The sequence below is a fragment of the Pistacia vera genome, unplaced genomic scaffold (assembly GCF_008641045.1).
Source record: "Pistacia vera cultivar Batoury unplaced genomic scaffold, PisVer_v2 Contig687, whole genome shotgun sequence".
Classification (NCBI taxonomy): Eukaryota; Viridiplantae; Streptophyta; class Magnoliopsida; order Sapindales; family Anacardiaceae; genus Pistacia; species Pistacia vera.
Genome location: NW_022196542.1, coordinates 34819 through 60043, shown reverse-complemented (window position 1 = coordinate 60043; position 25225 = coordinate 34819). Strand labels below are relative to the sequence as shown.

Genomic DNA, 25225 nt, shown 5'->3' with positions numbered 1-25225 from the left:
ATACAATTACTGGGTTTACGGAAAAAAAAGGTTTTTACTTTTTTCACAAGAAGATGCATTTTGGATTATTATTATTAATTTTTTTTTTAAAGATGTCATCATATTACTAATACTTTAATAGCATACCATTACAATTTAATTATTGAATATAGTATTTCCTTAACTTCCAATAATTTAATATATTGTTGATTAGAATATCATAGCAATTTGAGAAAAAAAAAAAAAGTGTTATAAAGCAAATAACAGGGTTTGATTGCTCCTTTAGTGATTTATTTATCTACCTCAAAGTATTACAACCATATATCATAACTTGACTTGACCGTCTTTAGTGATTTATCTATCTTAAAGTAACCAAAATTGCTTTTCTTTTGAAATTTATATTACGATTTCTATATTTATTGATAAAAATACTGACGAAAAGATGGATTGTTAGCACATCAATTTCATAAAATTAATGAACATGGTTTGACTTCCTCTAGTGATAAATCTAAATTGTTCTACAATTTGTAATAGCAAATTTGTTTTTGTTAGGAGACTTTGAATAAGCTTCAGCGAATACTCTACTAATGTTTGCATATAATTTTTTGTTCAATAATATTTTTATAATAATATTACTTAGTAGGATTATCTTAACGCGTGCTTTTAATACATACACCAAAATCCTTAAAAGATAAAAAAATCAGTATATCAATGCATGTATCCTTATTAGGAAAAATTAAGAGGTTCTATTAAACGCAGTTTCATGATATAAGAAAAGCATTTAAAAGTATTATACCAAGGAGAATTATTGTTAATAATGAATCTGGATTCAAGTTTAATGTGAAATTAAGTAAATAAATATCTAGTGAAATATATGTTCATCAGCAAAATTTGAATAAGCTCATAAATTGCCCTTTCTGTCTATTTTCATTCGCTTTTCTTAACTCAGAGTTCTTAGGCTTACTGACTCCAGGATTCGAAAACTTGCCCGACATTTCAACTTGAATTTCAATTATCAAATTCTCCATCAATTGAAAATGAAAGAAAATAATTGAATTTTGGGATTAAAAAAGAATAGAATTAATAAAAGGGATTAAGGGGGTTGAGAAATTAGGATATGTTTGTGGTGTCTATATTCATTTTGCGTGTTTCTTTTAGGACAACTCTTTTTAATACAACTATATAACACGATTTGACTTTTTTCAGTGATTTATCTATTTTAAAATAACCAAAATTTATATTATTTTGAAAGTTATATTACAATTTCTACACTTATCAACAAGATATATATGAAAGAAAAGATGGAGAATTGTTGACTTATCAATTTCATAAAATCAATTAACATGACTTCACCTCATTTAATGATCCATCTAAATTGTAATACAATTTGTAATTATACACTTGTTCTTATTAGGAGACTTTAAATAAGCTTTAGCGAATATTTCATTGATCTTTGCATGTGATGGTTTGTCAATTATGCTCCTGAAATAATTTTATTTAATAAGAAGTTTTATTAAAACATAGTTTAGGAATGAGATTGTTAATGATAATAATGTCAAAGTCAATAGGAGGTCTGCGGAAGAAGTCATTAATGGTTTAATGGATCATCTATTTGCTACTATTAGGAATAGAGAGACTTTGGGCTTTACTGTGTAAGTTGAAAAAGGCTGGTCTGTTCTGGCCTTGGTTTGGCTTTGTAAATTGTTCTTTCTTTTTGTTCCAGCCTTGTTTTTTTGTTAAGCCTGTTGTAAAGGTTGTACATCCTTAGGTTTTAGGCTGTAACTTTATTTGCTTCCTTGGGCCTGTCCAAGGTAAGAGAGCCGTGGGGGGTTTTCTTCTTTACCTATGTATTTTTTCATTTTTTTTTAATACAATTATTGGGTTTATAAATATATATATATTATTATCTCAAGAGTCAAGAAGATGCATTTTGGATTTTTTTTTTTTTTAAAAGATGTCATCATATTACTCATACTTTAATAGCATACCATTATAATTTATATATTGAATGCAATATTTCCTTAACTTCCAATAATTTAATATATTGCTAATTAGAATATCATAGCAATTCCAGAAAAAGAAGGTGTTATAAAGCAAATAACAGGGTTTGATTGGCTCCTCTGGTGATCTTTTCATTTGTAAGTGAAACAAAATAAAAATTTTACAATTTCTAAAGAACAAGTCCATTGTGTTAACTAAACTAAAAATTACACTGATGCAGCTAATATATAAAACACTTTATTAGCTCAGGAAAATGCTTATATCAAGAGAAATTCTTGTTCTATGAAGGCAATAAAAAATAAATGACTTAGTTTTCCTTTCCTAGTTTAACAAATCATTATAAAACAAAATATGAAAATTGTTATGCCTAAAAAGTCAGGGCTGATGTAGGCTTACATTAGTAAACACCAATCAGAGTTTAGAAAGACTTGTGCTATACAGAAGCTGCCACGTCGCCCCAAGACAGGAAAAGTATGGTTGTCACCAACTTGGCAGATTTAGATTTTGTCTATGAGTGAATGAGAGTCGTACACCTGTCCAAGTCCTAGATAATTTGAGGATAGTTCCTAAGTTATTAGCCAATGGGACGCAAGGAAGGACTTGCACGACACCTACCCACTTGCAGATTTGTTATTATTACCTTGAATTCTTCTACTATAAATAGATGACTCCCCCTCTCATTTTGGGGATTTTGATAATAAACTCGCATTCTAATTGTAATCTTTATTTTCAAAGCAAAGAGAACCTGCGAGAAAGATATTTACTTGAGATTCTATCTAAATACTCAGTTATTGTACCTCTGCTCGCTATTTGCTACATGCAACCTCTTGTAATCACTCATATATGAAAGAATAGTGGACGTAAGATTCGCTTTAAGCATCCAAACCACTTTAAAAACCATCTCACATTTATTATTCAATCTTTGCATTAGATTATCCCAATCATTTACGTTTAATTTCTAAGAGCAGTTTAGCGCTTTACACGTGCCACTCGTTGGTATCAAAATCAAGCATCAACAATTTGACACTAGAAAAAGGGTCTGATTTAGTATATGCTTTTCATCAGGAATCTCTGATCAACTAGTTTTACTCACAAACAAATGGCTCGTGGCCTTAAAGCCAAGCGAGCCAACATTAGCAAAGAGGAGATCCCTATAGTATACGATGATACTTCTCCTAAAGTACCTCCAATTCCGAAGGGTACCATGACAGATATTCCCTCCAACTCATAGCTCGACCCAACTATGATGAATTACTTGGAGAGGTTCAAAAATACTCTCCAAACGGTCAGCCGAAGGCTGGATTGTTTGGATGAGGTTGTACCGCCCAATTTTGACAAAGTGGTGCCACCTCTGAAGACGCTTGTAGGTCACGCTAAAGCACAGAAACGGGCGAAAGCTCATGCCACGCATACTATAAGGCATAAAGATAAGGGGAAACAGTTGGTAGATAAAGGGCTAAAGGGCTCTAAGGCACTAGCAAATACCAGTCGTAAAGTAGGTAGAATACCCGTGGCTTTGCGACTTGGCAGTATGTCGCATCATGAGCCGCCTGACGCCACATTGCATGGGCATCCCCACAAGAGTGCAAGGTAGAGAGATTCCCATTATCGTCGACATAATGGTTTCAACTATCACTGCGAGGAAAATGCCCACAATCCACAGGTCAGTTTTGATTATCGTGGAGGTCAGGATAGCTCTCCTAGTCACTCAGTGTCTTCACATGGTTCCAACAAGTGTGTGTCAAGGTATGCCGAAGGATCTGGCCAAGGTGAGGAAGAGTCCAACCTGTGGTCTTTCCTCAACTACAATCGTGAGGGGCAAGCCTACATTGTGGAAAGTGATCCCCAGATAGCTCTGCTTCCTTAGATTGAGAAGTTACAATGAGCTTTGAATCAAATTAGAGCTCAACAAAATGAGCAAGGGCAGGTCGCTGAGGCGTCTCCCTTTTCTCTAGTAGTGTTGACTGCTTCTCTTCCGTCAAGATTTAGAATACCTGACATGCGAGCATTCGATGGAAATTTTGTCCGTAGGATCATCTCTATGAGTTTAACGACCTTATGGAGCTTCACCAAGTTTCCAACTTGGCCAAATGTCGCTGCTTAGTAGTGACTCTAATTGCCCATACCAAGCATTGGTTTAGATTGCTTTCGCCAAGATCTATTAATTTGTTACAGCAAACGAGTTCGTTATTTGTGAGACACACTTCCAGGATAACAAGAAGTTCTCAATGTCGTTGAACTATCTAACCAACATACAGTAGGAAAGGAATGAGTCTCTCAAGTCTTATATTGATAGGTTCCACCAGCAACGGAACAAGGTGGCTAATACACCCGAAGATTCAGTTCAGACTCTTATTATTGCGGGAGTTCGCCTGCAAATTGACTTGTGGAAGAAGCTACAGTCTGAGGATGATATTTCTCTCACCCACTTCTCCAACCTCACTGAGAAATATCTCAGGATTGAAAATTCAGTAACTTCCTTTAATTACCACAACCCCAGTCCTTCGACTAGCTTTCCTAGTTGGAAGGATGAAAACCGGGGGGAGGGTAGTAGAAATCTGATCGCAAATGGGCTAATGACGATCAACGAAAGGGAAAAAAGTAGTGATTTGAGCCCAAGAAGTCTTATGCCCAGGTCCCTCGTCGCATCGCGACAAGAATCAGTATACTCCGTTGAATGCATCGGTATCAGCTATTCTGGATAAATTAGAAGAAGTTAATCTGCTCAGAAAGCTAATGCCCATGAATAATCCCACTTTAGCAAGAAAAAACAAGAAATATTCTGTTATCATTGGGATAATGGGCACCATACCGATGAAGTGCCAAGCTCTTAAATAGGCAATTGAAAACCTTATTGAAAAAAGGCACTTCAAAGAGTATGTTGGTAGTCTAACTCCCACTCAGGAGATGGATCAAGGGCAATCGACCAAATGCTTTGATGTGGCTAAAGTCTGTTAGCGCCCACAATTTGGTTCTTTTTTTTTGCAAGAAAGCAAAAAAATCATTAGCCTTATTTATTAAGGAAAAGTTAAAGATAAAGGACAAGTAGTCTAGAAATTAAAAGGAAAACCTACTTGGCTCTTTAAATTTACAAACTCCATCATATTCAAAGAAGAAATACTTAATTTCATAAGCCTCGACATTGTTGGGGTAAGCAAATATCCCTTTTTCGATCGTAGATCACTTAGAAAGGTAGTATGAATCCTTATCTTTACTCTTCTTTAGATAATAAGCACAACCGAGTTCTAGTGCTATTGGCTCGTCAAGGTTGTGTTTGCCAAATATGATATACACAGCGACTGCTATCATATATGCATTTGACATTAACTGGAATGGTGTGACCTGAAAGTGATTGAGGATCGACTCGAAGTAGGGGTGGAAGGGTATCCTTACTTCACATTTGAAGATCGCCTCCGAGATCGCAGTCATTCCCTTGGAAGGGTCCTGAACAATGTGCGACCTGTGTTGGAAGATGTTTATGTTGATCGAGTATTGGTCTATCACTTTTGGATTTCATCCTTTGTGACTATTGTTTATACCACCTGCTCGGGACCTGCTGAGGTGCCCGGTGGTTATGAGCCATCCTTTTCGACCATCCTCGCCTCAGGGATGTCCATTGCTCTTAGAGTTTGAAAATGTGCGACATGTAAAGGTGACTTAGTCTCTGCTTACATTACCTCGTGTGGCAACTTAAAAGAGTAAAAGAACCCTGGTTTCTCTTCTATAGCTGCCAAAACCCTAAAAATTCTTAAGGGTGATTTTCTAAAGATCTACGCCCTAGGTTTCAACTCTTAAGAGTGTTTTTTTTTTAAACACTACCCAAGAATTCACTGTCTGAGTCTACCAGATGTTTAAACCCACCATTATTGTAAAAACTAAGTTTTTTAACATAATTGAAAAAGAGAAATAGAAAAGAATTTTCTTTACCTCTTGATTGCTAGGAATAAATGTTCTCTCATAGCAATGAGTGCGCATTAACTTGGAAGAGGATGAACTAATTTCTTGAGTGTAAAAACGTTGTTTTTCTCTCTAAAATTTTAAGTTTTGAGAAAAACTTGAAATGGCTTGAGGTTTTACAAGGAAGAAGACGATGCTTGGTTTTCTTTTATAAGTGACATTTGGGCGGGACATGTTTCTAGCTATTGATTGTGACCATGTGTCGTCAATCTACGTAAATAGTAACCATCACGCTTCATGGAGATCAACCGGTGTTTTCCTTCATTGAAATCACCAAACGTTGGCAAGATTATCTCATCCACATTAAATGTGCCCTCATCCGCATTTAATGCTTCAAAAGAGAATGTCGTTTCAACATGGCTTACATTTAATGCTCATAGCTGACACTTATTGCGTAGAGACACATCTATTAGATAAAGCTTATTTTATTAACTAAGACAACTGTTAAGCGCAACGGATAACATCTGAAGAGATCATTCAAATAAAACACTCTTTTCCTCATGTCAAACTCGAAACAAAGTGATTCTCAATTTTTTTATAGCAAAATACCCTGAGTATTTTCAGGTTGCAAATGGCAAATAGAGTTCAAAACACATTTTTTATAGCGTTGTGCAGGATCCGACATGGGTCACTGAACATTTTGAAACGATCACCTCAGGTCGCTTGTGTAACTTTTAGAAATCCATGTTGCGATCTCTACTCAGCTTGGTGGTTGAGTAAACCTATCAGCCTTATGTTGTTTATAACAATGTGATTGTCCTCAACTGTTAATTCAGGCAAATTCTCCTCGTAACCAATCAGGTAGCAGAAAAATCATGAAGTGCTTAAGATTCAATCCTTGAACCTTAAGAACTGGGGAGCTCCTATTATGCCCAAAAAGTCAAGGCTGATGTACACTTACATCAGTAAGCACCAATCAGAGTTCAGGAAGGCTTTGCACTGTCTAGAAGCTACCATGTCACCCCAAGACAAGAAGAGTATGGCTGTCACCAACTTGGTAGATTCAGGTTTTGTCTATGAGTGAATAACAGCCACACACTTGTCCAAGCCCGAGGTAACTTGAGGATAGTTCCTAAGTTATTAGCCAATGGGACGCAATGAAGGATTTGCATGGCAGCTACCCACTTGCAGATTTGTAATCATTACCTTGAATTCTTCAACTATAAATAGAGGATTCCCCCTCTCATTTCGAGGATTTTGATACTGAAATCGCATTCTAATTGTAATCTTTATTTTCAGAGCAAAGATAACCAACGAGAAAGAGATTTACTTGAGATTCTATTTAAATACTCAATTATTGTATCTCTGCTCGCTGTTTGCGTTTGCAACCTCTTGTAAGAATAATGGACGTAGGATTCGCTTTAAGCATTCAAACCACTTTAAAAACCATCTTTCATTTATTATTCAGTCTTTGCATTAGATTATCCCAATCATTCACATGTAATTTCTAAGAGCAGCTTAGCACTTTACAAGTGCGAGTCGTTGGTGTCAAAATTAAGCATAAACAAAAATAATTATATTTTGTTCAATAATTCTCCTATAGTAATATTATTTAACAAGATGTTCTACCATAGCATAGTTTAAGAATATTGAAAATCATTTACAAATATTTTACCAAAAGATATTAGTGTTAAAAATCAAGTTTAATGTGAAATAAAATAAATAATATGTGTTGAATAAATGTTTTAGACAAACAAAAATTTGCAATTTGTAGTTGCACAATTGTTTATTTCTATTTTTTTTTTCATTTTTTTTCTTCTTCCTTTTTCTTAGCTCTCAGTGCTTTAGTTATGGAATTCTCCATCATTTAAAAATGAATGAAAAGAATTGAATTTTGGATAAAAATTGAATAAATTGCATTGTCCAAAACATCAACAAGAAAATCCGCATTCACACAATATCAACAATCAATTTTTACTCTAATCGGACAGTTCTTGTGTGTCGTTTAGTTGTGAGAGAGGCGATGAAAAGTGCGGGAAATGGAGTGGAGACACTATTTATTAGCGCCAAATTTGGTTGTTTACCTCATTATCAAGCTCTAAATTTCCATTTCAATTTCTTCACATGCCTAAGTTGTGAGAAATAGCGCGGGGTGAAAGACTTGCAATGTTAAACCCCATTATACTAGTCTTGATTTAATTTGTTGTTTAGATTGATTTTTGCTGTTGTTAATCTTGATTTCTTATTGTGAAATTCTCATTTATTCTTGGTATCTAATTTTTTATCTGCCACCTTATGTCAAAAACAAATCAAGACTTTCATTGATGATGAGCTTAATGAATTTCTCCATCTTTTTTTAATGCAATTGAGCAATCAAAGATTTTGTTGGTCATCTTCAAGATGCTGCCACGAGGAACTTGTAAAGATTCTTGAATGCAAGAACAAATATGATCCAATTGTAACACCAATTTTTCATCACGTAGATCCATTAGATGTAAGGAAACAAACTAGGAAATTGCAGATGCATTTGCACAGCTTGAAGAGTGTTTTAAAGATGATTCAAAGATGTTATTGACAGAAGTCGTCAATCTGTTTGGCTTTGATTCAAATGTCATTAGGTAACTGTTAATAGTTATTATTAATTATGTCTTTTGTATATATGGAAAACAGTCAAAACTAAACCATAATGTAATCTTAGATTATTAATATAGACGGAGAAAATTATCTTATCTGACAAATCAAAGTCTTTTTGGTCTCTCTGAAGGAAAAAGAAAAAAAGATAATAAGAACCAATAATTTGAAGTTAAAATAAATGATTGGTTAGTAAGTATTGATGGGTTTGGAGAGAGATGTTAAAGAAAGAGTGGACACATGATAGATTGGAGAACTATATTCTACCCTGTTTTACTGTTTGAATATGATGTCATTTGATAGCAAATTACTAATTCATTTTTCCATTAACCTATATTTTCATTTAATTAATTTGAACTTGAGCTTGAAATCCACTTTTATTTTTAAAAATTTAAAATTAAAATTAAAATTTAGAAAATTTTAGGTTGGTATATCACGTAATGAGAGCCCATTCGCTCATTAGTAATTGAAGTTGGTCCATCAGACAATGAAAGCCCATTGGCCCATTGGCTTAAAACCCGCTTGAGACCTTCACCAGAGAGAAAGAAAGGAACTAAGGAAGAGTTTAGGTATATTACTTAAGAAGTACTGAATTTGAGTTCCTCCTCAGTTGCTAATAAGTGTAGTTATTGAAACTTACCTGATCGGTAATCCTAAGGTCCTAAGGGATTAGTTAAAGTATACGTAAACTAACCTAAACACTTTTGGTAATAAAATAATAATAATAATAATAAAATAAACAAAACAAAATCTACATTTCCACAACAAAACAATGTGATTAAAATCATTACTAAGAAATCAATCACTCAATTATCTTATGTTTTAGTTTAGCCCTTGAATGTCTTGTTTGAACATGGGCACAAACCATAGGCGTAATTCATCCAATCAATCTCTCACTACTGAATGAGAGAGCTAATTCATCTTACTAGTGATGGAGAGAGCTAGTTGGCATTAGGGCTGCAAACGAACCGAACAGTTCGCGAACGTTCGTTGTTCGTTCGATTACTGTTCGATAATGTTCGCGAACAGTTCGATAGTTGTTCGATAATATGTTCGATCGAGTTCGAACAGGGGTTGTTCGTTCGATTATGTTCGTGAACACTATACGTTCGACTAATCCATCCGTTCGATTGTTCGTTTGTTTATGTTCGAAAAATATGTTATGCATTATTATAATTAAATTTTTTTTTTTCATTTTTATATTATGTTTGATTTAGTTTAGATGAATTTTTTTTAATGGTAATCAATAATAAAATATTATGATGCTTTTGTTTTTCTTATATATATAATATGTTTGAATTTTTTTTTCCAAATGTCATCAATAATTAAATATATAAGTACATAGAATTTTAATTAAAAAGTAATAGATTATTATGATACATAGCATGACAAATTTAATAACATAATAAATTGTATAATCAAGTGATATATAATATAGTAAATCTAATAACATAATAGCTTCATATTTTTCTAAATGTAATCAATAATTAAATATTATAAGATAGCATTTCAATTAATAAATAATAAATATAGTATGGTAAATTGATAAACATAACATATTGTATAATCAAGTGATGTATAGCATACCAAATTTAATAATATAATAGTTTAATTAAACCTAAATTAATCACACATTTGTATTGATCATTTATTACAATAAACTCTCATATCACTATGAATTTATAGGTGTTGGTACAGAATAAATATGTAGACAGTAATGATAATATATATATATATATAATTAATCACACATATGTATTGATCATATATTACAATAGATTTTCATTCCACTATAAATTTATGGGTGTTGATATAAAATATATATGTAAACATTTAAAATATTTATGATAATTCATGTAATGATAATAAATATATGATAACCTATAATTTTGGTAATTTCATAACATATTTAACCTATGATTAATATATGTATGATAATAATTTTGTATATACACAATTACACATTATATATAACAAATTAATCACACATATGTATTGATCATATATTATAATAGGCCATCATTTCACTATAAATTTATGGGTGTTGATACAAAATATATATATAAAACAAATTAATCACACATATGTATTGATCATATATTACAATAGACTTTCATTCCACTATAAATTTATGGGTGTTGATACAAAATATATATGTAAACATTTAAAATATTTAGGAATTTACAAATTATCGAACGAGTTAGTCGAACAGGTATTTACAAATTATCGAACGAGTTAGTCGAACGAACAAGTTAGTCGAACGAGTTAGTCGAACAAGTTAGTCGAATGAACACGAACGAGTTATGAACGAACACGAACGAGCTTTTTGTTAATCGAACGAACACGAACACACATCATGTGTTCGTTCGAACACGAACACGAACACGAACACGAACAATCAAACATGCTTATCGAACGATTTTCGAACGGGTCTGTTCGTTCATGTTCGGTTCGATTGCAGGCCTACTTGGCATACACTTTTCCATTACTTTCTTGCGAACAGGACCTGATAAAAGCAAGATAATTCAAGGAAAACTATCATTAGGTGGCCCTGATAGTGAAAGAGCAAAAGAATTAACATGAGTTCTTGAGTTCAAGTCATTTCAAGCATTAATAAAGATTCCACTGAGGAGATTTATCCGATTATTAACTTTAGAACCCTAGAAAATTAGTTGAGGTGTTTGTCAACTTACCCGAACATCCCCAATCACTGAAATAAATCAATCTTATACAAACAAATGAGGTTTTTAACCGATTAGATTATTATAACTTAAATATTTGATTTAACTATAAAACTCTAATTTTAGCTGTCAACTCATTGTAATTAAATTATTTAGAAGTTGAAGAGATAACAAATACAATAATTAATTTCAATAATTGACATTGCAGTTTTAAATCGATTATTTAAGTTAACATGTAGGTCATGTTTAAGGGCACCATTTATTTATTTATTTTTATTAGATTAATATATTTTGGATAGTTAAATTTAATACAATTTTTACCATTAATACATTTTAGAAAAAAATTGCGTAGATGTAATCTAAACCATTAAAATACATTAATCTAAGGTCTAAAAATTGTATCCTAACTTTTAAAATATATATGCTATAAAAATTCCCGTGTCTCTTAGTAGACAGAGAGACGATGAAAAGCTCTGGAAATGGGGGTGCAGACACCGCTGATTCGCACCAAATGAAGGGTTTATCACACTAGTGAGAAAGAGCCTGAGGACTTGGTATGAAAAACTCATTTTCCCTAATTTCATTGTTGATTAATTTTTGTTGTTAATTTTGAATCCCTAATTTCACCAATTTCCGAAACCCATTTCCACTTAGTTAATTCACTAGTTGTGAAAACCCAGTTTCAAAATTTCTGGTTGCATGTTTCAGTATAAAAATGTTCAGGCCCATCTCAATTTGGTAACAGAGCAAATAGTGGGCAATGTAGAGGGGTATATTATGAATATCTCAAAATTGTAAATGTGAAGCCTTGCTGTGAAATTTCTTGTTTGTGAATTAATGAATCAATGTAACACAATCAGACCAAATCTGATTGGTTTATTAGTTGCTTGTTAGGAATGCAATTATAAGTCTGGTAAACAAAAAAAGGCAAAGGCATCTTCTAGGAAAGGAGATAAAGTTGAAATGCTTGACGCAAATACTCAATTATATGATGTCTTGGTTTAGCTCTCTATGTTTTTGCCAATGTGAACTGACTGTCATTAGTGGAAAGTTAATGGCTTCGTTGTCTTCTTCCACTAGACTAGAGTATCATCTTTTTCTTAGTTTCAGAGTTGAGGACCCCATGACAATTTTACTAGCCATCTTGCTTTATGTCAGAAGATGATTGAGACTTCCATTAATGAAGATGAACTTATTAGAAGAGATCAAATTTCGCTATCTCTTTGACTGCATTCCTGCCGACAGTTCTACACTAGAAAAGAAAAAATTTCAGTTCTTATGCAAGAAATTTTGATTGGAATTTTTTCTTGTAGTGTAAAATTACTGTCAGGAATAAAGATTCGGACTTTAAAAAAATGGAGGACTACATCTAAGAGTTTTCAATTAGTTGAGGGGCAATCTAGAAAAGGGTATGTTAGGATTTTCACAAAAATGGTTAAATTTTCTTAAACAGACTTGGGGAGATCACTGTTTTAATTTGAAAACTTTTGGGTGTAAGGAGAGGCTAAATTATTTGATCGTTTTTTATTACCTAAGGATATTGTTATGAATCAATTGATTGGATATCAATAACTTTTCTTATGTTTTTCAAGTCTCATAACAGAGCTCTCCTGTGTCTCTTACTATTCTTGATTAGTGAGAAAGAGCCAGACAAAAGACTTGGTATATAAAAACCCATTTCACTATTCTTGATTTAATTTTCTTTCAAGTTTGAATGTTGTTAATCTTGATTTCAAGCAGTAAGACTCTTAATTTTAATGCCTAATATCACTGAAAATTCTACCCATATTTCGAAACCAAAGTAGTTGGCTTTGCATGTTTTATTTAATTGCATAATAATCCAATGGATGTTAGCTGCCATTTTGTAATTTCTCTTAGATTTTCTTCCCGGTAATTGGATTATCTTTCCGGAATACAATTTAATTATATATGTTGCATGAAGGCTACTGCTATGTTAATGTTTAATGTTGGTGATGTTTGGTTTTTCGAGTAGTTAAATGATGTTGATTGCTCTTTAATATTGTTGTAACCTGCCATTATATGGTGTTCTGTTCAATTATGTTCTAAGTAGAGTTTATTAGAGTAGGTTTTATTTAGGGTCTGACTGATATGGGTTTTTAGTGATGAATGAGGCACAAATTATGGGTATTGGAACATAAGGCAAGAGACATGCCAATTAAAAAAAATTGAATCAATTAATATAATAGGTGGTAAGTATAAAGAAAGACTTTTATGGCAAAAGTAGAAAGAGGCATACACTTTTCCATCACTTTACTTCAAGGAAAATCAATTCATTGAGACAATTTCAAGAAAATTAGTAAAAGTAGGTGTGAATGAAATTTCATGAGGTTTTATATTGAATTAGTGTCAAAATCACACACAATGTTCACGGCCCAATAAGTCAAGAAAAATAAGAAAAAGGCGAGCATCTTCTGGGGAAAATGATGAAAGTAGAATGTAGAGAAAGAGCCCATTAATTGCTCATTGAGATTGCATTTCTGAGTTAAGTCAAAAAGTGACAACATGTAACGATAACAAGGAGGATAAAATAGATAAAATCAAATGATCCTCCGATTACTTGTCTATATTGAATGCGATGTTCTCGACTTCTAATTATCATATTACTAAGAAAGAGCCAGAGTGAAGACTTTGTTATGTAAAATCCGTTTTGCTATAATTAGCTTCATTATTGATTGATTCTTTTTTTTTTTTTTTGGTTAATTTTGAATCCCAAATTTCACTTAATTGGATCCAATTTCCGAAACCCACTTAGTTAATTCACTTGTTGTGAAAATCCAGTTTCAAAAATTCTGGTTGCATGTTTCAGTAAGAAAATGTTTCAGACCCATCTCAATTTGGTAACAGAGCAAATAGTGGGCAACGTAAAAGGGTATATTATGAATTTCTCAAAATTGTAAATGTGAACCCTTGATGAGGAATTTATTGTGTGTGAATTAATGAATCCATGTAACATAATCACACCAAATGTGATTGGTTTAATAGTTGCTTGTCAGTGGGGATGCAAAAAATAAGAAAGATAAAAAGTAGAAATGCTTAGAAATTGATGAAAGACTCAATTATATGATGTCTTAGTTTATAGATTTATATTTGGAAGGCTTTCTTTAACATGTAAACGCAAACTAAACATCTTCTTTTAACTTGGTAAGAGAGATTTGATTGCTTAAATCAATTAGTTTCATGGTAAGAGATCTAACCCTAATCCTATTATTACATGATCCCAGTTCCGAATTACAAAATTGAGAAAAGAACTTTGTGAGAGTTGTGTAATTCTTGTCTTCCAACTAAAATTTTTCACTCTTTTATGGATAGAGGTTAAAAGTATACTTCATTAATTCCACTCATAAAATTAAAGACGTCACCAACAACAAAGGACTCTACGTGTTTGCCTGAAAACACAAAGAAAAGAATAAAAAATACGAAATCAATTATCTCCACAACCGATAAAACCAGCTTCAATTATTAATTATTTTGTTCATCTCGAAGAGCTCATCTCAAATATGTCAAAGGTTGATTGCCACTTGCAATTTTGTGTCAAAAATCTTGCTCTAAAATGAAATTTTTTTTTTAATAAAGAGAAAAACAAGATATGAAAAAGATAAGAAATGTATTATACTTGATTCAAAATATAAATTATTTATAAAGAAAACAGGGACCCATTGCCCTTTGTTACCCACCCATTTCTTCTCTTTTGCGGTTCAACTTTGAAAGAAACGGTGTACGAACTTAAATTACACGATTCCAACACAAAAACGAAGGAATGGAAAGTGGAAACATAACAATTTATAAATGAACAGGCCCTAAGTTAACCCCATCTAACTCTTATGATTCAGAATTTTTTATAATCTTAGGCATGCAGGGCATCTTCCAGGAAAAAGAGATGAACACAATGAAATAGAAAAGTGAAATAAATGCCTTTAATTTTTGCAGATTAACTTTATTCATCTACCTTAACGCATTACATTGCTGCTTAAAATTGCGCTAAAAGTGAAATAAGTTTTTTACATAACATTAGAACTTAGAAGTGGCTTATAGTCTATGAAAGAGATAAGATCAATTTTAGAATTTTAGAGTTAATGAATCCACCTGGGGGGTTTTCATTGAATATCAAAATCTCCGGAGGTTTAAAAAATAACACAAAACCTACTTTATTATGGCTTTTAATAAATTAATTCTTTATTTAGTTTTTTATTTTGATTGATTTTTGCTATTGTTAATTTTGATTCCTTACTTTAAAATTCTAATTTTTCTGAAACCGCCCAATATGAATTATGATAAAGTTGAAATGCTAAGAGGTTGATGCAAATACTCGATTATATGATGTCTTGGTTTAGCTCTCTATGTTTTTGCCAACGTGAATTGACTGTCATTAGTGGAAAGTTAATGGCTTCTTTGTCTTCTTATGATTTAGAGTTTTTAAAATTTTAGGAATTTTGGTGGAAGAAATGGAGAGGATAAAGATCAGAATTATTGAATCAGACTATCAGTCTCAATCATACTTAATGTTCACTGGCCTATAATTTAAGTCAGAAAAGACAGCGAAAGAATCTTCCGGAAAAAACTGATTAAAGTAGGAAAGGCAGAAAAAATCAATGTAGAAAAATCAATGCAAAGATTTGGAGATAGTGATATATGAAGTCAATTACACTGTTATACGATGTTTTAGTTTAGCCCGCCTATGTTTTGCTAAGAGAACAACTTTGTTAATGATGCTTGGTAAGTAAATTATTTCTTCTTAATTTTTAATTTTAATTTTTTCATTTTCATTTTTATTTCCAGATATCAGGATAAGATTATGTATGTCACCAGATATCTCAAAATTTTCTTTTCAGGTGATGTGCCATCTCGAATTACATTAATACATATAAATAAATATTTTGATGCGATAAAGTTGAAATGCTTACAGGTTGATGCAAATACTCAATTATATGATGCTCTCTATATTTTTGTCAATGTGAACTGACCGTCATTAGTGGAAAGTTAATGGCTTGTTTGTCTTCTTCCACTATTGCACGACTAAATTGTATCATCTTTTTTCTTAGTTTCAGAGTTGAGGACCCCATGATAATTTTATTAGCCATCTTTATGAAGCCTTGTGTCAAAAAGTGATTCAGACTTTCATTGACGAGGATGAACTTATAAGAGGAGATCAAAAATTTCCATCTCTTTTGACGGCATTTCTGCCGACAGTACTTTTACACGAGGAAATTACACGAGGAAAGAAAAAAAAAAAAAAAAAAAAAAAAAAAGGAAAGAAATTTGATTAGAAAATTTTCTTTTAGTGCAAAAAATAGGATTACATCTAAGAATTTTCCATTTGTTGAGGGCAATGTAGAGAAGGGTATGTTAGGATTTTCATAAAAATAGTTAAATTTTCTTGAAAGAAAAAGAAAGAAAAAAGCAAGGCATCTTCTAGGAAAGAAGATAAAGTTAAAATGCAGAGAACTTGATGCAAAGACTCGATTATATGATGTCTTAGTCAATGGCGTCTTCTTCTTGTTCTACTATTGCTCAACTAAAGAATTATCTTTTCCTGAGTTTCTTAGTAGGCATCCACTTTTCCATCACATTCCTCGAAAGATGACACAAGACTTGAGTTTTTAAGTTTATCCAGTTACAATGAATCCATAATCAATAATTTGTCTTACAAATTTAAGTCAAATATTTAAATTATTATAAAAGTCATGTTTAAGAGCACCCATTTTTTCGTTTTACACAAATTACGCCACGATTTTTTATCTTTTGGATTAAGACATTTTGGATTGGTGAGGTTTAAATATTTCTCTTAACATTTATTTGTAAACCCAAAATTTTTTTTTTTTTTAAAATTGAAATATGATTTTTAAATATTTCTTTGTAAATTAATAAATACAAAATCAAAATGTATTACAAGCAAAAATATAAAACTGAAAAAGAAATTAAAGTATGCTTTTATTTATATATATTTCTTTGTAAATTAGTAAATACAAAATTGAAAAATTAAAATATATTACAAGCAAAAATATAAACTGAAAAAGTAATTAAAGTATATATATATAAGCATAGTACTTCTTCCTCATTAGAATAATACCACAGATAAAAGTAGATCCGATTCAATCAAGTGGATTCTCAATTTTTACTTTAATCGGACGGCTCTTGTGTGTTGTATAGTAGCGAAAGAGCAGGTAGTGAATAGCGCGGGAAATGGGTTGGAGGCACTGTTCTTTCGTGCCAAATTTGTTTGTTTATCACATTATCAAAAACTCTAGATCTCCTTTTGTTCAAATTATTCATATGAATAATCCGTGAGAAAGAGCCTGTGTGAAATATTTGGTATGTAAGACCCCATTTTACTAGATGAAATAGGTGAGACAGTCTTAAAATAATAATAATTATACTGAACATAATCTATTAATTAAGTGAATCAAGTAAATCATACATTATTTTCTTTCTTTTTACTGTTTATGTTTGCGTGTTTTCTATTTATTTTGTTTTTCGTTATCTCCATTTCATTCCGTATAAACTCATTTACTCTAATATATAATTAGTTTGTCCTTCTACGTTTTGTTAATGTGTGGTGCCTCTATTCACTGAAACTGAATGGCTTCTTCTTCTTCTTCTTCTTCTTCCACTACTTGTAAACTAGAGTATGAGGTTTTCCTTAGTTTCCGAGGTGAGGATACTCGTAACAACTTTACCCTTAGTTTCCGAGGTGAGGATACTCGTAACAACTTTACCAGCCATTTGTATGATGCCTTGTGTGGGAACGATATTAAAACTTTCGTCGATAATGAACTTAAGAGAGGAGATCAAATTTCTTCGTCTCTTTTGAAGGCAATTGAAGAGTCAAAGATCTCAGTTATCATTTTCTCTAAAGAGTATGATTCTTCTAGATGGTGTCTCTTAGAACTTGAAAAGATTCTTGAATGCCATAAGAAGTATGGTCAGATTGTACTGCCAGTCTTCTATCACGTAGATCCATCAGATGTTAGAAAACAAACTGGCGATTTTGGGACAACATTTGCTCAGCTTGAAGAGCGTTTTAAGGATGATTCAGAGATGTTGCAGAGATGGAGGACTGCTTTAGATGAAGCAGGCAACATATCTGGCTTTGATTTAAATAACACTGGGTAACTATTAATTTATTATCATCGTCTTTTTTATAGTAAGTTTGTTTATTTGTTTGTTTTTTTTATTTTTTAATATTTTCATTTGGATCAACGCATGGATTTGCAACAAGGCCTGATAAAAAAATAGTTACAAATAAAAGTATTTCTTCTTCTGTTAACGTTACTAACTCTTTATCTCACACCAACTATATTGATTATTGATATAATTCGTTTTTTGTTTTTTAATTCACTACACGTTTTTATGAAATTAATATAGATTTCTACAATAAAATATTAAATAATATGAGTTGAACTATGATTTTTATTCCTTTTCTCACTCCAGCTGCAGCTTCATACTGTTCTCTTTTGCAATTAATAAATTCTTCCAAGTCTCAAAATATATCTTTGTTTGAATATCAAGTACTGTAGTGACAATCTTGCAATTTGTTAACTGTTACGTGGTACATTTGAACCTTAATAATTTAGATTACATTATTTAACAAAAAATTCCTTTTAGGATGAGGCTAACATAGGATATTCCTCTACTGTCTAATATGATGTCATTTGATATTTAATTACTGATTAATTCATTTTTCCATGGACTGCACTTTCATTTCTTTGAATTTGAGCATTGAGTATATATCATAAGCTTTGTAAGTGTTTTTGCATTGAGTATATGTCATTTATAGGTACTTTTTTCATTGTGATTTTTTTTTTTTTTTTGAATCAGAAAATATTCCAATTCTTGTATTGACAGTTCCTTATTTTGCCAATATTATATTTTTAATTTTTTTAGTCAATGAACATTTAAAATAAAGAGAAATGAGAGGTACTTTAGTACACTATTGGCATAAATTTTTCATATCCTAAGATGGAGAAAAAGCCGTATATTAATCTTCGATTACTTATTAATTAGTAACGTCTTCATTGAAATTAAGTTCTTGGAATTAAAATTTTGTTATCTTTGTTTCTTTTTTCATTTATATAAATTTATTAATGTTTTATCTATTTATTTATCTTTTTATACTTTTTAGGCTCGAGTCATTACTTGTAAAGGATATTGTCAAATGTATTTTGGAAAGGTTGAATGACAAGGCCAGTAATTGTTGACAAGAATCTAGTTGGACTAGATTCAACAATCGAGCATATTGAAAATTTATTATGTACAACTGGTGTTTGCAAGTTAGGAATTTGGGGCACCGGTAGTATTGGTAAGACAACTCTTGCTCGTGCTGTATTCAACAAAATCTCTAGAAAATTTGAAGCTTCTTACATCATTGAGAATATTAGAGAAGAATCAGAGAAAAGCAATGGACTACTTGATTTGTGCCAAAAACTTAGCTCTTCAGTTTCAGGGGATATGCATCCCAACAATAGATTCACCTATACAAGAAAAAGGAATACTACCAAGAAGGTTCTCATTGTGTTTGATGATGTGACACATTTAGAACAAATTGAATGTTTAATGGGAGTTTTTTACAACTTGGATTCAGAAAGTCGAATAATCATAACATCAAGGGATGCACACGTACTGAAAACTTGTAGAGTGGATCACATACACGAAATGAAAGTATTATCAGACGATAATGCTTTTGATCTTTTTACCCTATATGCCTTTAGAGAAACCCCTCCAACTGATGATTTTATCAAGCTATCATGGAGCGTAGTGGCATATGCTAATGGTCTTCCAATGGCTCTTAAAGTGTTAGGTTCCTTTCTATTCAAGAGGACAAAAAGCGAATGGGAAAGTGCGCTAAGAAGATTGAAAAAAAATCCTCATAAGGATATCCAAAAGGTATTAAGAGTAAGTTATGATGGATTAAGTAATGAAGAGCAGCGTGTATTTTTAGATATTGCATGTTTCTTAAAAGGGTATCGTGCACGTCTAATACAACTAATCTTGGATGCCTGTGGCTTTGAATCAATTATTGATATGAACGTTCTCATTGAAAGGTCTCTCATAACTATGACATCATCCTCCATCATCACAATGCATGATTTACTTCAAGAATTAGGCAGAGAAATTGTTCGGGAAGAATCACCTGAGGATCCTGGCAAACGTAGTCGGTTGTGGGATCATGAGGATATTGTTTCAGTATTGACAACAAATACGGTGAGAACCAAAGAGATTAATATTATATATGTACACACACAATAATCGAATCAATATTCTGCAAGATAATATTTATATGACAGAGAGAGATGTTTTATATTTATATACTTTGAAAAGAAAGTTAAAAAATGAAGTGTTAAATGAGAGTTAATCACTTGACCGTTAATGTAATTAAGCCATTTAATACTAACTAATCATCAATCTGCTCTTGATTACTAGGGGACTAGAGCGATTCGAAGCATGCGCTTGGATGTGTCTAAAGCAAAAGACATTTATTTAAAGCCTAAAGCTTTCAAGAAGATGCAAAATCTAAAATTCTTGGAAGTATATGGCTCCGAGCATGGTCAGAAGGTGCATGGTTTTGAAGACCTTAATTTCGATTTCTCTGAGCTAAGGTACCTTTGTTGGCATGGATATTCTGCCAAATCATTGCCACCAAATTTTAATCCACGGAGGCTTGTTGCAGTGGAGATGCGTTACAGCAAAGTTGAACAACTTTGGACGAGTGTCGAGGTATATGTTAACTTTTATATTACTATTTTGCGCTTTAAATTGTACATATCTATATGTTAATTGTGTTTTTTTAATCTAATTTAATTTTTTGTTACAGGATCTTGTTAACTTGAAAGTTATTGACCTCAGATACTCTAAGTATCTACTCAGAATGCCAGATCTCTCACTTATCCCGAATCTTTGGATCTTGTGTCTAGGAGGTTGTACAAATTTGTTTGACAGCTTCTCATCTGTCCATACTCTCAATAAGCTTGCTGTCCTGAATCTAAGCGAATGCAAAAGCTTGGATATTCTTTCAATCGACAGTCATTGGGAATCTCTTCAATTAGTTATTCTCTCCAACTGCTCAAATCTCAAAACAGTTCCTTATATCCCCAGTGCAGTAAGAAAGTTATATTTAGATGGAACTGCAATAAAAGAATTGCCTCCATTGAACCATCTTTCTAGGCTAGAAATATTGAGCCTTGAAAGTTGTTCAAGGCTAGAGAGTCTCCCAAAGAGCATTTCTGAGTTGGAATCTGTTCGAAAAGTTATTCTCTCCAATTGTTCAAATCTCAAAATTGTTCCATGTATCCCTTGTACAGTAGAAGAGTTACATTTAGATGGAACTCCAATAAAAGAATTGCCATCATTAAAGCATCCTTCTAGACTTGAAATATTGAGTCTTAAAAGTTGTTTATGGCTAGAGAGTCTCCCAGAGAGCATTTGTGAGTTGGAATCTCTTCAAAAAGTTATTCTCTCAAATTGTTCAAATCTCAAAACAGTTCCACAAATCCCTTGTACAGTAAAAGAGTTATATTTGGATGGAACTGCAATAAGAGAATTGCTGTCATTAGGGCATCTGCTCAGACTAGTAAAATTGAGTCTAAAAAATTGTTCAAGACTTGAGAGTCTCCCTGAGAATATTTGTGAATTAAAATCTCTTAAATATCTTTCCCTTTCGGGATGTTCAAAACTTGAAAGATTGCCTGACGGCCTGGGAAATTTAAAAGCACTGGAGGAACTTGAAGTCGAGAGGACTGCTGTTAGAGAAATACCGTTCTTTATAACATGTTTGAGCAACCTTGAAAACTTATCTTTAGCGGGATGGAGGATTCAGGAGCCATCGAGTTTCCCACAGCTTCAGTTATCGGACTTGCACAAATTGACGAAGCTAAATCTGACTGACTGTCGTATCGAAGAGTTACCCAGCAATCTTGGCCTATTACGCTCATTGAAAAATTTATATCTAGGCCGAAACAAGTTTGAGAGCCTACCAGTGAGTACCAAAGACCTCTCTAACTTGGTTTCGCTTGATTTAAGCAATTGCCAGAGGCTTAAATCCTTACCGGAGCTTCCACATAGGTTACTGCATATACAAGCACAGGGTTGCACATCACTTGAAGCATTATCAGGTTTACCAACTCTATGCCTAAGTATGTCGGCTGAGAAAGAGAGAATTAGCTTCATCAATTGTTTGAAACTGAAATTACATGCACTCCCACATTTGACAGACGCTTTACTCAATATTCAGAGATATGCAGATGCATGGTTTGGATCTGAAGTAAGTCTATCTCCCTCTTTTCATGTGATATATATATATATTAATTATTGGTATTAAATTGGGTTTAAGGGTACTATAATAAAAATCGCGCCAAGCACAACTCAAAACCAACTAATGTAGTCCCACTTGTTTTATTCTGTACAGTCCGCTTCAACAAACACACCCATAATGTATCTACGTGTAACATGTGTACAATTTTGCATTTCATTAACAAGTATTAGCATCAACTATATGTATGCAATGACCTAATTAGCATTAAAAGCAAACCTTAAAAGATGCTGTAAAAATTAAGAAGGTTAGAACTTGATTTTCTTGGTACAGGAAAGGAGACCCTCCGAGGAAAGGATTGAACGGCCAAAGGCTTGTATATGTTACCCTGGAAGCGAAATTCCAGAGTGGTTTAGCTTTAAAAGCAGCGAACATTATATAGAGTTTCCAGCAGGTTGGCTCAATGATAACTTAGTTGGCTTCGCTTTGTGCGCTGTTGCATCACTTCGAGACTATGAAGAGGCTGAAGCTTTGCGAGTTGGTTTTGCTCTGGTTGTTAACGAGAAGATCGTTTCCTCTGGCTATTTGTTTGAATATGATGGGCAGAAGGTTATTGAATCAGATCATGTATTCATAGGATATGATTACAATATCATGTCCCTTGAATTGCTTACACTGAGTTTGAATAGCAAGGGCTACATTGAGTTCTTTGTTGAACATTCAAGTAAGAATAGCAAAAATGATATGTCCGATGATACGCCTTCAGTCATGTTCAAAATCGAGGACTACCATGAGTTCTTAGTTGTGTATGGAAGTAAGAATAGCAAAATTCCGGGGAAGGTGAAGAAGTGTGGAGTCAGTTTGTTATACGCCAAAGACAATGATACGAGAACAGCTGCAAGAGTGGACAGAGACAAGAGATTGAAAAATATAAATTGCCATGATAATGCCTGTTTTAGGTGCTGTTTAGATTGCTGTTGGGAACATGGAAAAATGGATGATGACGAGAAATCATATTCATATGAAATTTTAGATAGCTGGTCCCCACATTCAGAAATATACAAGCGACCAATGCGACGAGCACGGTAAGTTGGGTTAAGTATATTTCATAAATATATTTTCAAGCCTTGTTCTGTATTGGTTTTAGGTAAGTGGACTCAAACATTCAATTCAGTTTATTTATTTAGTAAAATCATTACTTGTCACGTCTTCTATTTAACTCTTTCTAGTGTTAGATGCTTCTGATACTCGATTAAGCCTCGCATAATTATGGCTTTTTATTAAAAGAAAAAATGATTATACAATGATCTCAAGTCACAATGCGTGGAATGATCTTTCATTATTTAGTCACATAATGCTATGTTATTGTTGTTTTCATTGCTATTACTTATGTAAATATTCCTTGTTTTTTACAGTTTAGAATATGGTTTCTTGAAAGGATATGGACTTATCTGAGTGAGACTTGGAGGTTGAAATCTTCTTACAGAAAAGGTGATGTAAGTCCAAACCCATGAGCTTATTATTGTAGATCGGAACAAGATGATAGGATTCCCTTTTATTTCACCATGGCCCTTCAATGGTAAAATGACGGCTGATGCTTTTACAAATTCAGCAGAGCAGGTTTCTTGTTGCTTCGGTAGGAAACCCTCCAGAGAAAATTCAAGACTATTTACTTCAATTCTGGGGTTTCTTGTTTGCCTGATCTTCAGAATATGCCAAACCCTGGATCTTTCTCTATAGTATTCTGTATAGTTGTGGCGCCCTGAATAATAGTTCAATGGTTTCTGGATAAAGGTTACTTTATGTTGCCTTCTGAACTACTCAGCTTACTTTCTGCAATTTATATTCATGCCCTGCATTTCTCTTCCAGAATGGTTGAAGTGCCTCTTTTTAATGCTATTCACTGGGCTTTCAGGCTGGCTTGATCCCCGCGCATGATAATAATTTGGCTGGCAACTTGGCGCGTGGTCACATATTCCCTTTACTGTCATCTCGATGTTCTCTGGATTTTCTTCGCTGAATTGGTTTATGTTGCCGAACTACTATTTAATTAGTGTTACATTAAGGATACTGCTATATTGACGTTTCTGATGTTTGGTTTTCTGGGCTGTGAAATGTATGTTAATTGCTCTAGAATACTTTTGTAAGCTTGCTATTATTTGGGTGTTCTGTTGTGTTTGAAACACTAGTTTATCGTTGAACTTCTCCTGAACTTTTGCCTTCTGAGGCTGATTTTTGTCTACATGTTTGCATAATTAGATTTGTTTTCTAGTATATCGTTAATACTATACCCGATCATATAAACTGCTAATTGCTGATACCAGGGGTTTAGAGTTATGCCTGATAACCTGAAGTTTAGGTACCTAAGGGAAATCTCCGAGGGTTTGCAGCTTTCATTCCAATATCACTATTGGATCTCAGAAAATGGTAACTTTCCATGTAGTCTACCTTTCTCAACAAGAACACAAAGCTCTACAATTGTGACGAGAGTTTCAATATGAAAAAATTAGAATGAAGAGCTTTTCTTTGAAGAGGAGAGTAAGTATTTTGTACCTCTGAGTTTCTCAAATAAGATTGCAGTTTCAGCCTTCTCGTTCCTATCAGTTACTAATTCTACCCCACCCTTAAGCCCCTCCCTCTTACATCTCCAACGACTAAAACAAGATTCGATCAATGTGAGAAGAACTGCATAATAAAAATTGCCACTCTGAAGCATAAGACAAAGTGTGCAATTAGGAAACAAGAAAGACCATGTCATATCAAAGACCATGTC

At 32.8% G+C, this 25225-nt stretch overlaps 1 protein-coding gene across 1 annotated transcript; it reads left to right on the top strand.

Annotated features, from left to right (window-relative positions):
- Nucleotides 1–17786: 17786 nt before the first annotated feature.
- LOC116113645 (disease resistance-like protein DSC1) lies at nucleotides 17787–23907 on the top strand. The gene is made up of 7 exons (XM_031399799.1): nucleotides 17787–18316; nucleotides 19330–19394; nucleotides 19483–20408; nucleotides 20628–20921; nucleotides 21019–22464; nucleotides 22786–23537; nucleotides 23868–23907. The coding sequence occupies exons 1-7, from the start codon at nucleotides 17787–17789 to the stop codon at nucleotides 23905–23907; spliced, it is 4053 nt and encodes a 1350-aa protein (XP_031255659.1).
- The last annotated feature ends 1318 nt before the right edge of the window (nucleotides 23908–25225 follow it).